The following is a 16563-nucleotide window of genomic DNA, read 5'->3' as shown; positions in this document are numbered from 1 at the left end:
CTGATATGACCTCACCTGAAAGAAAGTCATGACTCTGCAGTTTATCTCCACTCAGATTTGTCGTTCAGTTCTTTGTTAAACAGTCTGATGGCTGAGGAAATTAAAAAGTTAATGTATTCCTCCTCATGTCAGCAGAGCTGCAGCAGCCTGTTGGTAAAGGAGCTTTGCTGTAGTGGATGAACGTTGGTGTTAAACATGGTGGATAACAGTTTGTTCAGAGTCGTCTTCTCCACTACAGTTTCCAGGGTGTCTGGTTTGTAGCCCATCATGGAGCCTGCCTTTTTGACCAGTGTGTTCAGTTTGTTTGAGTCTCCAACATCGTAGAAAAGTGCACTGGCCGCCACATAATGATAGAACATCTCCATCATCTTGCTGCGCATATTGAAAGATGTGAGCTTCCTCAGGAACTATAGTCAATGATAAATACTCCTTTATAGCCCTCATGTTTTACTTCCAGCCAATTCTGTTGTTAAAGGAGACACTCAGGTATTAGTACTCCCCTACCCCACCCCACCCCCCACCCCCCACCATGTCCATATCCTCCCCCAGGACAGACAGTGATTGTTATTGGTAAAATTACAGACATTTTACCACTTTTTTCATTTGGATAGTACTATAAGAGTTGTTAAGATAAGTAGCTTGTTCATTTTTCAAATTTATTTATGAATCTATATATTATGAACTCAATTCTTTTTTGTTTTTGTATTTTAAAAAATTGTTTTGTGGGAAGAACAATTCACAACCAATTCCTTTCTTAAATACTTTGGTTGGTGCGTCATGATTTACAAATTATCAGAACGAATACAAACTTAAAATCACCTTTGCTTTTTTTTTTTTTTTACCATGTGGCAAAGTGGCATGGTAATGTAGTTAAATATATTTTGAATGAACAACTTGCAGTAATGCATGTTATAGTTGGTATAAAATCAATATTTTAAAAATGTTATTTTTATAGATTCACATTTTTAATGAGAATCACAATACTTGTAACATTAGGGAAAACATTAATTGTATTAGTGTTTTAATCTATTATTTATGAATCCAAGTATCTTTAGAGCAGGGGTGCCAAAGTCCGGTCTTGCACAGCCCCTCTGTTTTAGATGCTACCCTGGTTCACTGCAACTGAAGGCAGAGGGTGTGTCAGGAAGGGCATCCAATGTAAAGATATGTGCCTATACTTAACCATGTGAGTAATTTGCCGTGTTGACGTCTGAAGGGAACAAAGCAGAAGAAGATCCTGCTTTCTGTGGAGCTGCATCAGGGCACCATCATTAGAAGCAGCGTTAGATATTTGAAACATGCAAAACTGGAACTCTCAAGGGCCACACTTCAGCAACCCTGTTATAGAGCAAGAATCAGCACCAAGGACAGCAGCCTTTTTGTTTGTTTGTGTATTTGCTGTCGTTTTTGTGGAAAAAGCACATAATCAGAAACATATCTCCCTCATCAATCTGAAGAAGATTTTTTTTTTTCTTTGCTGTATGGTTTTTGAGAACCTGTAGTGACAATTTGTGTTTTTGTTATATTTGTGGGATAAAACTTTAAAAATATCCTCGATTTTACTTTTTAGAATTAGTGTTTCTAAACAAAAAAAAACAAAAAAAAAAAACAACAAAACAAAAAAAAAAATGTCTCAATTCTTTCATCAAGTACAATTTCATAGTGTCTGTTTTTATATATATATATTTTTTATTATTATTGTTTGTGTTAGTTTATACGTTTTCTTAGCCTGGGCTTTAGGCATTATGAAGTAGAAAAAGTATTAGTTTTTTTAATTATTATTATTATTTATTTTTTTAATTGAAACTCTTTAACAAACTTTTTTGGTTTGATTTATTTGTCATAGTATTTGGTAGACGTTTGATGAACAAATGGCTTTAATTGCATGAAATGAAAGTATTATCAAACACAATCAGCCCCTATGTGTTAGTGGCCTGTGTTTCTCGTTCTGAACTCTAAGGGACGCTGTTGGACAATCTAAATTATTACATTAATGCTGACAACATGATCCCCTCCCTGTGTCTGTGGACCAGGAGAAAAAGAGATGAGCTGCAGTTCATCGGCTGACGTTTAGAGCAGACGCACGTCAGCTCTCAGATACATGCAGTAAATTATAAACTGCCATAATTTCTTATTGGAAATCATTGTCGGAGATTTACATCGTTTCTGATCGTAATTGGTCGGCTTTATTTCACAGTTTTGTGTTTTTTTGTCACTATGGCACTTGGAGCACGAGCAGAAACGCGCTGCGTAAAATGGCGTTGTGGATGCGGGCATGTTTGGAGGCTTTTGTCTCTCTTGCTGTGCTTCAGTCCTTTGGTATCAGGACACATCCGATATTCAATCCCGGAGGAGATGAAGAAAGGATCTCTGATCGGTAACGTAGCGCAGGACCTCGGTTTGGACCTGAAAAGGCTCCGTTCTGGTCGGGCCCGGATCGTGAGCGGAGAGAGCATCCAGTACACGGAGCTGAAGGCAGACAAAGGGACTTTAGTGGTGAATGAGAGGATCGACCGAGAGCAGCTCTGCGGGGACGTGACACCGTGCAGCTTCAGCTTTGAGATCATTTTAGAGAATCCGATGGAGCTGCATCAGGTCACTGTTGAAATCACGGATATAAACGATCATTCTCCTGTGTTTAAAAGAAACAGGATTAATTTTGAAATCAGTGAAGGTGCTGTAATTGGAGTTCGTTTTGCATTAAACAGCGCGGAAGATCAGGATGTGGGTGTGAACGGACTGAAGGAATATTTTTTAACAGAAAACGAGAATTTCATTCTTAAACAGAATTCAAACGCAGATGGAAAGAAATACGCAGAGATGGTGCTGCAGAAGCCTTTGGACAGGGAGACAAATCCATCTCTGTCTCTGAAATTAATAGCTGTAGACGGTGGGACTCCGCAGCGATCTGGTACAGTAAATATAGATATTACAGTTTTAGATGTTAATGATAATGCACCAGTATTTAATCAGTCTGTATATAAAGCTACAGTGTTAGAAAACTCTCCAAAGGATACCTACGTTATAACTGTAAACGCCAGTGATGCTGATCATGGATCAAATGGAGTTGTGACGTATCATTTCTCTGATCTTGACAGTAGTTTATTAAATGTTTTTACAATTAATGAAGAAACTGGAATAATATCAATTAAAGGCTCTATTGATTATGAAAAGGATAAAAAATATGAACTCAGAATTGAGGCTAAAGATCAGGGAGGTTTGACAGATTTAAGTAAAGTGATCATTGAAGTGACTGATGTTAATGACAACGCCCCGACTATCAGCGTCATGTCCTTCACCAGTCCTGTGTCAGAGGACTCTCCTCCTGGTACAACTATTGGCATCATTAATGTCAAAGACCTGGATTCAGGTGATAACGGACAGGTCAACTGTAAAATAGAAGAAAATTCACCTTTTAAGATCAAATCTAATCTGAGGAATTATTACACTTTGGTAACAGATACTGTGTTGGACCGTGAAGGTGTTTCAGATTATAACATCACTGTTGTAGCCACAGATTCAGGGCTGCCTCCTCTGTCAGTGAGGAGAACCTTTCATTTGAAGGTGTCTGATGTTAATGATAACGCTCCAGTGTTTTTACAAAGTGTTTACAACACGTTCATCACAGAGAACAACTCTCCAGGTCTTTCTGTGCTCACACTGAGAGCTAAAGATCCTGATGAGAACCAGAACGCTCGTGTTTCCTACATCCTGGAGGAGACCAATGTGGGCGGATCTCCAATTTCTGACTTTGTTTCAGTCAATGCAGAGAGCGGAGTCGTACACGCAGTGCGCTCATTTGATTATGAACAAATCAAAGAGCTGCTGTTTGTGGTCAAAGCTCAGGATGGAGGTTCTCCTCCTCTCAGCAGCAACGTGACAGTGAAAATCCTGATCCAGGACCAGAACGACAACCCCCCTCAGGTGCTGTACCCAGTCCAGACTGGTGGCTCTGTGGTGGCTGAGATGGTTCCCCGTTCAGCAGATGTGGGCTATCTGGTGACTAAAGTGGTGGCTGTTGATGTGGACTCTGGACAGAATGCCTGGCTCTCGTATAAACTGCAGAAAGCCACAGACAGGGCGCTGTTTGAAGTGGGCTTACAGAATGGAGAGATCAGAACTATCCGCCAAGTGAGTGATAAAGATGCAGTGAAACAAAGACTGACTGTTATAGTGGAGGACAACGGGCAGCCCTCTCGTTCAGCTACAGTCATTGTGAACGTGGCGGTGGCCGACAGCTTCCCTGAAGTGCTGTCAGAGTTCACTGACTTCACACACGACAAGGAGTACAAGGACAACCTGACTTTTTACTTAGTGCTGGCTCTGGCTGTAGTCTCCTTCCTGTTCATCACCTGTTTAGTGGTGATCATCTCAGTGAAGATCTACAGATGGAGACAGTCTCGCATCCTGTATCAGTCCAAGCTGCCTGTGATCCCATATTATCCACCACGTTACTCAGACACTTTGGGGACAGGGACTCTCCCACACGTGTACAATTACGAGGTGTGCAGGACCACAGACTCCAGAAAGAGTGACTGTAAGTTCGGCAGAGCTGGTAGTCAGAACGTGCTGATAATGGAGCCCAGTTCAACAGGGACCATGCAGCGGATACAGAGTGACAGGAACATCCTGGATGAACCAGACTCTCCTTTGGAGGTTAGTCTCTAAATCCGTAATCTTGCTGATTCCCTGCAATTTTGTGCATCATATATTTGGATGTATATGTTTGTGGTTTTAAATAGAAAACTTGAAATATAAAACCTTTATGATTTACAGTATTTGTTAAGGATATACTGCAATTTGTCAAGATTTCATTTGTTTGTATATTTAGGGACTGAAGTCGAACAAAAGAAGGATGTTCGTCACACCTTTTTTCCAGATTTTTTTTTGCAGTATTTTCAATGCCCCTTTAACACATGCAAACTGAGTGTTTATTTTCATCATCAAGTACAGTGTCTTATATTGCATCTATCTCTAATAATATTCACAAATGCTCATTTAAAGCAAAAAAGTTTGAGCGATTCACACACTTCAGCTTTTATTTTTGTTTTTTTCCAAATACAAGTTTTTTTAATTTCTAATGCTGGATTTTAATTATTTTCTATTTGCTCACAAGTGTTGTGTTTTTTTTTTTTTTTTTCTTTTATTTAAGAAAAATAATTTACTAAGGTATCTTTTCAGATAATATTGAAAGTTATTACGACTGCATTCTTTGCGTGTCACCTAAGCTGAAGTTATGATTTTACATAACATTTACGTCTTTAAGGTACTAAAGTTTTAGACAGAAAACATATTAAATCCTTCAAAATCCCCTTTCACTGTAATTTGGTGTTGCATTACTTCTTAGATTTTAAACAGGCCTTTTACAAAACTTTATATGTCAATTATGATACTGGTCTTGTCGGGCTGGGACTTTGACGTGTTAATTGTCATTAATGAAATACAGAAAAATAACACACTTGTTTATATTTGTTCAGTATTGTCTCCGTGATCCTTTAGGTTTTTGGTTGTAGTTGTAGCTGTTAGAATAGTCAGAATTGGAGTTAAAGGCTGCTGGGTTGTTTATTCATTTATTCGTGACGTTTCTAAATGTTTTGTGTTGGTTTTAGTTCTAAACTTTTGGATCAACTTTGAAGTGTAGTTGAAGTTATAGTTTATCTTTCTTTTGCAATGTTCTTCTTGTGTCTTTTGCTGTTTTCAACTTGAGCACATGGTTTTAATTTGTTTATTAAAATATCTTCTTGTAAATCAAAGAGCTTTTGCTTGAAAATCTTTTTTTTCCCACTTTTTGATTGCATTATTTTAAATTGTGAGTATTTTCATCATAATTGGTTTAAAAAAATGAAAACAGATTTTTTTTAATGTAATTTATTAAAAAACATATTTGACAATGCAACTCAACATACAGTAGATAGAAAAGTTGATGATGACTATGACGATGAAGATGACGATGACGATGACGATGACGATGATGATGATGATGATGATGATGATGATGATGATGATGATGATGACGATGTGATGTATGGAATCACAGGAGTGCCAAAATTAAAAGGAAATGCATGTGGAAATATAAAAAGAATCAATAATAAAATATTGAAAATATAAAGAGAATCAATAATGTAAATTATACAAATGTAGTCATATTCTTTTTCCATTTTGCTTTTTCTATTTTGATTTTTTGTGTTGTTTTAGAGATCTTCTTACGTTTGTCAAATTTTAGCTGTGGGTCAAGAACCAAGCCAAGATATTTTAATTTTGTTACAGATTGAATGTTTTTTTTTTTGAAAATGTATTCATAATTTCTGCCCTACATTTGGTTTTCTAATTGAAAAACACATTGACTGTTTTGGCTATAGATTTAGCACCAACTGGTGATAGGTGAGCCAAACACTCACCTCAGCTATACAAAATACATAGCAGGTGCATTAGCATTTCACTGTAAAATGAAATTGGCATGTTTTGTTCTGACTTTTCCCCTCAAATGTTCTGCAATTGAAGGAAAACGTCAACATTTTTAAATTATTTTAAAACCTATACTCAAGGTTTATGAAGTTCAAGGTCTTAAGTGTCATTTCTATGTCACATAAAACCAGAAATTGTGCCTTTGGGCCAGAAGCATGCTTAGAATAATAGAAAAAAAATATAATAAATGCAAATGTATACAATCCAATACAAATGGGGGTAGAAATAATAGAGCACAAATACACAACATAAAAGAACACTCAGGAGTATGAGGTTTTGAGGATGTGTAGCAGCATCAGAGCTTTGGCCTATATTATTCATTATTTTAAGCTTCTAGAAGAAGGTGTGAGTCTTGTTGTCTGTGCTCTGATGCTGCAGAGTCTTTTTCTTGCAGGAGGAGGATGAATAGTCTGAGTTCTGGGTATTTTGAGTCAACCATTATGCAGGCCGCTCTGTTTCTGATTCAGCTGGTGTAGGTCTATGGGCGGGAGGGGAGGCTTCAGCGGGGGATCTTCTCTGGGTGATCTTCCACCCTCTGCAGAGCATTTCTGATCATGCTTGGTTTAGCTTCCTCGGAAGGAAGAGCCGATGGTGAACCTTTTTGACTATGCTGACTGTGCTGGTGGCTCACTTTAATCCTCTGGAGATGTGTACCTCTGATACTTAATGCTGTGGACCATCTCCACAGTTTCACCTTGGATGTAGAGAGCAGAGGGGGAGGAAAACATGATCTCCTCTCCTAAAGTCCACAACCATCTTTTTTTTTTTTTTACCCACATTGATACAGAAATTGTTGTCCCTACACCAGTCCTCCAGGTATCCTACCACCTGTCTATATAGGCCGACTTGTTGCTACGGATTATTAATCCCACTTCCACTGTGTCATCCGCACTTCAAAATATGATTGCCCTGGTGTTAAGCAGAGTAATAGTAAGTGAGCAGAGTGTAGAGCAGATGACTGAGGATGCAGCCCTGGGAGGAGCCAGTGTTGAGAATGATGGTGGAGGAGGAGATGTTGTTGATCCTCACTGTCTGTGGTCTGTGTGACAGGAAGTCCACAGATGCAGGTGGAAACTGGTAGTCCAAGCAGAAGCAGTTGTTTAACTAGCTGTTTGATTGTGTTGAAGGCAGAGCTAAAGGAAAAACAGCCTGATGTACATGTATCTCTCCAGGTGGGTGAGAACTGAGTGGACCACAGATAAGATGCAGCCATCATAATAATAATATTAATACAAATATACCAATATATATAACGACCGAAGCTGTCCGGTTACAGAGATGCATTGTAGAGTTTGATCACCAGGAATGATTTCTTGTGGCGTTCTGTGGAGCACCGTGGTGGGATCAACCTGGTGCTGAAGGTGGCTTCCCAGCACATCATGGAGTGGGTGGGACTCATTGACCAAGACGGCCTTCACCTTGGACAGGGTCCTCCTCTCTGTCACCACTGTTAGAGAGTCCAGTTTAATCACCACAACATCACTGGCCTTGCGAATGAGTCTGTTGGCATCTGCAACTCTCAGTCTGCTCCCCCAGCAAACAACTGCGTTAGAGCAGTGGCCCCCAAACATTTTGTGCCCAAGGGACACCAATGGACAAATAAAAATCTGAAGGGACACCTATTGTGCAAAATAGCCTTTAAATCGCGTTATCACTCATATCATGTACAATATCTGTAAATGTGCAAAATTATTTACTAATGCCAAATAAAGGGTGCAGACAACTATATTACTCATTAAATATTTATTAAAGAAACATTTAAAAAAAAAAAATTAAAACATAGGTATAGAATTTGCCTCTGTATTATGAAATGATTGCATACAAAGTAGTAAATTAAAAACAAATTATTTTTTGTAGTTGTATAGTGCAATAAATTACATATGGTTGTCACAAAATTCCACGGCACAACCAGGCTTGCCTCACGGCACACCGTTTTGGAACCACTGGCGTAAAGGATCACACTCGCAACCACAGACTCATAAAACATCCTCAGCATTTTTCTGCATATGTTGAAGGACCTCAGCCGTCTCAGAAAACAGAGGCGGCTTTGGCCCTTCCTGTAGAGGGAGTCAGTGTTCTTCCCCCAGTCCAGTTTGTTATCAATCACCAGTCCCAGGTATTTGTACTCCTCCACAATGTCCACACTGACCCCCTGAATAAAGACAGGGCTGACTGGCCTTTTGGTTCTCCTCAGGTCCACAATCAGCTCTTTAGTCTTTGACACATTGAGCCATAGATGGTTCAGCTCCCTCCATGTGACAAAGCTGTCCACAGCAGCCCTGTACTGCACCTCATCCCCCTCCCTGATACATCTCACCTGATACATATGTAATTACAGAATTGTTCTATTTCACAATTACTCTGTTGACACTGTTTCATGATTTATAGACCCTTAAAATAACCTTTACAGTACTTGCAAAGTTTATTATAATAAAAATTATTATTTGTATTCAAAATCATTTTTAGAAAATTATTCAGCACCATGGACAGCATCTCTTTTTGCTGTATTTTTTGTGTCTTTATTGTTGCATCTGTATATACTGTAGAATGATGACGACAAGCATTTTTTCTTAGAAACAGAAACATTATTTTCAACATTTTTTGTCCAATTTAAAAACGAATGTGCTCTGTTTGCACGTCAACATATAAATGATTTGTAGGGAATGAAAGTCACTGAAAATATCCAAACAAAATGTAAACTATATCAGTCTCTACAAGTCCTTCAGGTAAATTTCCTTTGTGATCAATTTATATTTGTTTTTGGAATATTTATGGAAGGATTTGAGGATATTTTTTTACGATTTTGAAGAATATAAGAAAAATTTCAATTTGCAAATAAAAAGAACTGCCATCATGCATCATGAGTGAGAGAAAGCTTTGATTCCTCCAAATATTGTTGAGTTTCATCGAATGTGAGCTGTGATATCTAAAATAAAATCAGTCTGTAACTTCCTAATAAATTCATATTTTCTTTCTCATTTTTATTATATCCTGCCCTGCGGGTCGAATTGGATGCTTCAAATGGCCAGATTTGGCCCCCGGGTGTTTGACACGTTTGATCTCTAACAATTAGATCCGTACATGTCATGAGGCTGTGTTTCTCGTTCTGAACTCTAAGGGACGCTGTTGGACAATCTAAATTATTACATTAATGCTGACAACGTGATCCCCTCCCTGTGTCTGTGGACCAGGAGAAAAAGAGATGAGCTGCAGTTCATCGGCTGACGTTTAGAGCAGACGCACGTCAGCTCTCAGATACATGCAGTAAATGATATACTGCCATCATTTCTTATTGGAAATCATTGTCGGAATTTTACATCGTTTCTGATCATAATTGGTCGGTTTTATTTCACAGTTTTGTGTTTTTTTTTTTGTCACTATGGCACTTGGAGCACGAGCAGAGACGCGCTGCGTAAAATGGCGTTGTGGATGCGGACATGTTTGGAGGCTTTTGTCTCTCTTGCTGTGCTTCAGTCCTTTGGTATCAGGACACATCCGATATTCAATCCCGGAGGAGATGAAGAAAGGATCTCTGATCGGTAACGTAGCGCAGGACCTCGGTTTGGACCTGAAAAGGCTCCGTTCTGGTCGGGCCCGGATCGTGAGCGGAGAGAGCATCCAGTACACGGAGCTGAAGGCAGACAAAGGGACTTTAGTGGTGAATGAGAGGATCGACCGAGAGCAGCTCTGCGGGGACGTGACACCGTGCAGCTTCAGCTTTGAGATCATTTTAGAGAATCCGATGGAGCTGCATCAGGTCACTGTTGAAATCACGGATATAAACGATCATTCTCCCACCTTCAATGAAAATACGTTACGTTTTATTATCAGTGAAAATGCTGTAAGTGGAGCTCGTTTTTCTCTGACCAGCGCAGAAGATCAGGATGTGGGTGTGAACGGTCTGAAGGAATATTTCTTAACAGAAAACAATAATTTTGTCCTTGAACAGAATTCAAACACAGATGGCAGAAAATACGTAAAAATGGTGCTGCAGAAGCCTTTGGACAGGGAGACAAATCCATCTCTGTCTCTGAAATTAATAGCTGTAGACGGTGGGACTCCGCAGCGATCTGGTACAGTAAATATAGATATTACAGTTTTAGATGCCAATGATAATGCACCAGTATTTAATCAGTCTGTATATAAAGCTACAGTGCTAGAAAACTCTCCAAAGGATACCTACGTTATAACTGTAAACGCCAGTGACGCTGATCATGGATCAAATGGAGTTGTGACGTATCATTTTTCTGATCTTCACAGCAGCCTACTTAATGTTTTAAAAATCAATGAAAATAGTGGTGTTATCTCAATCCAAAGCCCTATTGATTATGAAAAGGGAAGAAAATATGAATTGGGAATTGAAGCTAAAGATCAGGGAGGTTTGACAGATTCCAGTAAAGTGATTATTGAAGTGACTGATGTTAATGACAACGCCCCGACTATCAGCGTCATGTCCTTCACCAGTCCTGTGTCAGAGGACTCTCCTCCTGGTACAACTATTGGCATCATTAATGTCAAAGACCTGGATTCAGGTGATAACGGACAGGTCAACTGTAAAATAGAAGAAAATTCACCTTTTAAGATCAAATCTAATCTGAGGAATTATTACACTTTGGTAACAGATACTGTGTTGGACCGTGAAGGTGTTTCAGATTATAACATCACTGTTGTAGCCACAGATTCAGGGCTGCCTCCTCTCTCAGTGAGGAGAACCTTTCATTTGAAGGTGTCTGATGTTAATGATAACGCTCCAGTGTTTTTACAAAGTGTTTACAACACGTTCATCACAGAGAACAACTCTCCAGGTCTCTCTGTGCTCACACTGAGAGCTAAAGATCCTGATGAGAACCAGAACGCTCGTGTTTCCTACATCCTGGAGGAGACCAATGTGGGCGGATCTCCAATTTCTGACTTTGTTTCAGTCAATGCAGAGAGCGGAGTCGTACACGCAGTGCGCTCATTTGATTATGAACAAATCAAAGAGCTGCTGTTTGTGGTCAAAGCTCAGGATGGAGGTTCTCCTCCTCTCAGCAGCAACGTGACAGTGAAAATCCTGATCCAGGACCAGAACGACAACCCCCCTCAGGTGCTGTACCCAGTCCAGACTGGTGGCTCTGTGGTGGCTGAGATGGTTCCCCGTTCAGCAGATGTGGGCTATCTGGTGACTAAAGTGGTGGCTGTTGATGTGGACTCTGGACAGAATGCCTGGCTCTCGTATAAACTGCAGAAAGCCACAGACAGGGCGCTGTTTGAAGTGGGCTTACAGAATGGAGAGATCAGAACTATCCGCCAAGTGAGTGATAAAGATGCAGTGAAACAAAGACTGACTGTTATAGTGGAGGACAACGGGCAACCCTCTCGTTCAGCTACAGTCATTGTGAACGTGGCGGTGGCCGACAGCTTCCCTGAAGTGCTGTCAGAGTTCACTGACTTCACACACGACAAGGAGTACAAGGACAACCTGACTTTTTACTTAGTGCTGGCTCTGGCTGTAGTCTCCTTCCTGTTCATCACCTGTTTAGTGGTGATCATCTCAGTGAAGATCTACAGATGGAGACAGTCTCGCATCCTGTATCAGTCCAAGCTGCCTGTGATCCCATATTATCCACCACGTTACTCAGACACTTTGGGGACAGGGACTCTCCCACACGTGTACAATTACGAGGTGTGCAGGACCACAGACTCCAGAAAGAGTGACTGTAAGTTCGGCAGAGCTGGTAGTCAGAACGTGCTGATAATGGAGCCCAGTTCAACAGGGACCATGCAGCGGATACAGAGTGACAGGAACATCCTGGATGAACCAGACTCTCCTCTGGAGGTTAGTTGGTCAAATTTCCTTTTTTTTTTTTTTTAATTTCTGTCTTCTTGGTTTATGTTTTCAGCAACAAACACTATTTCGTAATTTTATTTTAAGGGAATATATATACCTATATTTTTTTATCATGTGTAGTATTGTTGATGTCTGTGTTCAGTGCTCTTTCAGTGCACATATTGAGCCACTTTTACCTTCGTATGAAAAAAAAATGTCTTGTAAAAATTCTGCATGGATGGATTGATGGACAGTTCTTTTCATGACATTAATGCAACAACTTTAGAAAGTGAGAAAAAAGTACTCAATTAATAAAATAAATAAATTAGATATAGAAGTTAATCTCACACACAAACACACTTTGGGACAGTGCAATTGAACATTATTTACAAGAAATGGAGAGTGTGTCAGGGCACCATTCCTCAGCACTGTTTAGTATGGAGGCAGAATGGATGGTATGTTGGTCAAAGTGTCTGTGTGATGTTATGTTTATGTTGGTGAGACTCGGGCTTCTGATCTTCGGAACGTGTGTATTTGTGTGTGGGAGTGTGGAGTGTGATAAATATTGTGTGTGGGTTTTTTTACTCTGGTGCCAGCTGTTCTTACAGGAGTGAGCACAGTTCAGGTGTTTTTTGTGGATATTTCATGAGTGGGTTTGTGTGGCTTAGGGTGTGTTTGAATTATTGACCCAGGACACATTGTGGGGTGGGGCTGTCTCTGTGCTTACTTCAAAATCATATGTCAACATTTATCTTCATAAGACAGTGACTAAGTCTCGTCTGTGTCTGTTTGTCGTTGCGACTTGTTTGTTGTCTGAGATGGTTGGTCTGCTGTGTTGAGCGCAGCGTGTCTTTTGTAATGTTTTTATGTTCTTTTATGGTGTACGCGATCTTAATGGTGTTACGGTCCAAAGAGTATCCAAATATGTATCGTGCACGTTATAATACCGCTAGCCACTAACGTCAGCCGTTAACACGCACGGAAGTTGATAACAAGAAATGAGGAGCGCCAGTAGATTCATACACCACGTCTTTTCCTTTAATCACATATCATGTACATCAGTAACTCTTTAACAAAACATCATTGACACACAAATTATGCTTCTGCCATTGCTGTGAGGTTGACAACATGATAAAAAATGATTTTATCAAACGCAGCAGAGTAAATGTTTGTCTGTCGGTCCTCTCTGTATGGTGAGAATAAAACATGAAATTCTCGTCCTGGGTTACTCGTTAATATCCAAATATTTCACAAATAGAACCAGATTTAATTTTAAAACAAAAAAAAAACCCTGCTTGTTTGGTTTTTCATTTTTCTGGATTTCTGTTATGGTTTTAAGTCGGTAAAAAAAATACCACACTGTTTATTTGTTATTTTGATTCGATTTTAAAACGGAATAACCAAAGAATGAAGGGTACACAGATTATTTTTTTAAAGAAAAAGATAACTTTCTTTGCTTTGAATAAATAAAGAAAATCTGAGATTAAAAACTGAATATGTTTGTGTCTTTTATTTTGTTTGCAAATTTTTCTTTACCTAAAAATAGCTTGATTGAATTGAACACCTTCATATGTCCTTTATTTTAATTACAGTGTTTTATGACTTATAAATCTCTTTACAATAATCTACAGTGTATTGCTTTGTTAGACTAATATAATATAATATAATATAATATAATGTAATATAATATATGTGTATTTCCGGTTTTTTCACGTCATGTCGTGTTTTACGGCCTGAGGCTGTCAAGTCTTTATGACTTTTATTTTGAAGCCTGAGGCTGTGTCATTTGACGTCTCTTGGTTTGACAACTGAGACTGTTAGATTTGACAGACGTTTTGAGTCCTTTTAGATTGACAAATTACACTTTATGATTGATGTATTTAAAAGTAAAAACATTTTTAAGACAAATGCTAAATTATTACATTTTGCAACAATTGTCTTGTCTAAGTTTTTTTATAATTCAAAAACAAAATAAAAGCAAAACACCTTTCATTTAACAAATGAGACCTGGATATTGCTGTTGTTGTTTTTTTTTTGTTTTTTTTTTTTGTCAAATTCAGTTTTAGATATCACAGCCCACATATTCAATAAAACACCACAATATTTGGACTACTCACAGTTTTCTCACACTTATATCGCATGATAACAGTCAATTTTAATTGCAAATTGTTGAAATAGCTCTTATATTTTTCGGAATCCTGCAATTATCCTCATACCATTCCTTCATTTAACTGCGTACGGTGGGCTAGTGGTTAGCTCGTCGGCCTCACAGCAAGAAGGTCCTGGTTCAAACCCTGAGGTGGAGACACGGTTCCTTTCTTTGTGGAGTTTGCCTGTTCTCCCTGCGCTGCATGGGTTTCCTCTGGGTACTCAGGCTTCTTCCCACTATCAAAAAACATGACTTAGGTTGATTGTAGTCACTGAATTGCCAATATAGTGATTGTGAATAGTTGTCTGTCATCTGCCTGTAGCCCTGTGATAGACTGGCGATCCTGTCCAGGGTGTACCCCTTGCCTAACGCCCACTGTGAGCTGGAGATAGGTACCTGCAGATCCCTGCAACCCTGAAATAGGACAAAGCGGGTTAGAAAATAGACGAATCGATGGATGTAAATTTAACTGAAGGTGCAGACTGAAATATTTTTCATATTGCTTGGATATTGTCAGTGACTTCCATTTCTTACATATCATTTATACAGTATGTTGACGTGCAAACAGAGCCCATGAATGTTGAAAATTCTTTTTGAAGAAAAGGACCATGTAAAAAAAAAAAAAGTTTAAAATAAAGTTTAAATCCTTATTTATTTTTTTTTATTCATCAGGTCATTGTACAGATACAACAATGAAGACAGTAAATACAGCAAAGAAGACGCTGTCTATGGTGCTGAATAACTCTGTAAAATGATTTTGAAAACATATAACAGCTTGAAAGGCCGCAACATAATTGTAGCACTATTATTAATGTAAGAATCTTTACAAATATTGTAAAGACAGTTTTTAAAGTTCTATTAATCATGAAACGGTGTCAACAAAATTAATGTATTTATGAAATAAAATAAGTTTAATTAATCCAAGGCAATTTGAAGTGAAGCAAAATAAGCATGGAAAATACAAAAAAGAAAGGAAAAAAAAGAAAAAAAATTAAATAATTGAGAAATTTAAAGCAAACAATCTTAGTAATGCGTAAGTATTTTAAAATAAACAAAACTGCAGAAAAAAACAGACAATAGATTAAACAGAAAGATTAAATGAAAAAAAAACCAAAAAACGAATTCACGTGTTTATCATGAATTTTAAACCAACACCTTTAATATCTCTTCTGAGTATATTTTTTTACATTTTTTTTTTAATTTTTTTTAATCAAATGCAATTCAAGGAAAAACACAAACTCATTACAATTTTTTTTTGATTGAAAAGTGAATCCACTTGAAAATATGTTTATTTATTTATTTATTTATTTTTACCAAACGTATGTAAAAAAAAAAAAAAAAAAAAAAAAGCTACAATACAAATTTACATGTATATTTGATATATACATGAAAATGAAAATGCTGACACGTAAAATTGATATGGTTAAAAGTAAAAACAAATGTAGAACAAAGGATAAATTAATACGTAATGTAACTATTGTCTAAGTATTGTTATGATTTGAAAATCAAATAGAAGGCCAAAAACCACTTTGATTAAAGAAATGTAACATATAAAATATATATACATATATATGTTACATGTTATTGATATATATATATATATATATATATATATATATATATATATATATATATATATATATATATATATATAAATAATTTTACGAACGCAGTTGTAGATATCACAGCCCACAAATTCAATACATCTCTGCAATAATTGGAGGACTCACAGTTTAGTAATTTTTTAAATGATTAATGTTTTCTCTGTCAGTTTCATTATATTCTGCGGGTCGAATTGGATGCTTCAAAGTGCCAGGTTTGGCCCCCGGGCCGTGGTTTGGACACGGACTATCTAAAACAATTAGATCCGTACATGTCATGAAGCTGTGTTTCTTGTTCTGAACTCTAAGGGACGCTGTTGGACAATCTAAATTATTACATTAATGCTGACAACATGATCCCCTCCCTGTGTCTGTGGACCAGGAGAAAAAGAGATGAGCTGCAGTTCATCGGCTGACGTTTAGAGCAGACGCACGTCAGCTCTCAGATACATGCAGTAAATTATATACTGCCATCATTTCTAATTGGAAATCATTGTCGGAAGTTTACATCGTTTCTGATCATAATTGGTCGGATTTAT

General features: G+C 38.0%; 2 protein-coding genes across 5 annotated transcripts in view; both read left to right on the top strand.

Moving 5' to 3' along the window:
- The window catches only part of LOC114471230 (protocadherin gamma-C5-like), a 252429-nt gene that overhangs the window by 44135 nt on the left and 191731 nt on the right, over nt 1-16563 (top strand). The gene's annotated exons all lie outside the window — the stretch shown is intronic.
- On the top strand, nt 2091-16440 carry LOC114471487 (protocadherin beta-16-like). The gene is made up of 4 exons (XM_028460326.1): nt 2091-2595; nt 10223-12283; nt 14746-14815; nt 16334-16440. The coding sequence occupies exons 1-4, from the start codon at nt 2218-2220 to the stop codon at nt 16438-16440; spliced, it is 2616 nt and encodes an 871-aa protein (XP_028316127.1). The 5' UTR covers nt 2091-2217.

This window comes from Gouania willdenowi, chromosome 10 (assembly GCF_900634775.1).
Source record: "Gouania willdenowi chromosome 10, fGouWil2.1, whole genome shotgun sequence".
Taxonomy (NCBI): domain Eukaryota; kingdom Metazoa; phylum Chordata; class Actinopteri; order Blenniiformes; family Gobiesocidae; genus Gouania; species Gouania willdenowi.
The sequence above is the reverse complement of the archived record's forward strand: the minus strand, read 5'-3'. Positions and strand labels throughout refer to the sequence as shown.

Coding starts and splice junctions, on each gene's coding strand:
- LOC114471487 (XM_028460326.1), top strand. CDS start 2,218: ATGGCACTTGGAGCACGAGCAGAAACGCGCTGCGTAAAATGGCGTTGT. Junction 2,596..10,222: donor ATCCGATGGAGCTGCATCAG/GTCACTGTTGAA, acceptor GAGCTGCATCAG/GTCACTGTTGAAATCACGGA. Junction 14,816..16,333: donor CCACTGTGAGCTGGAGATAG/GTACCTGCAGAT, acceptor CTGAACTCTAAG/GGACGCTGTTGGACAATCTA.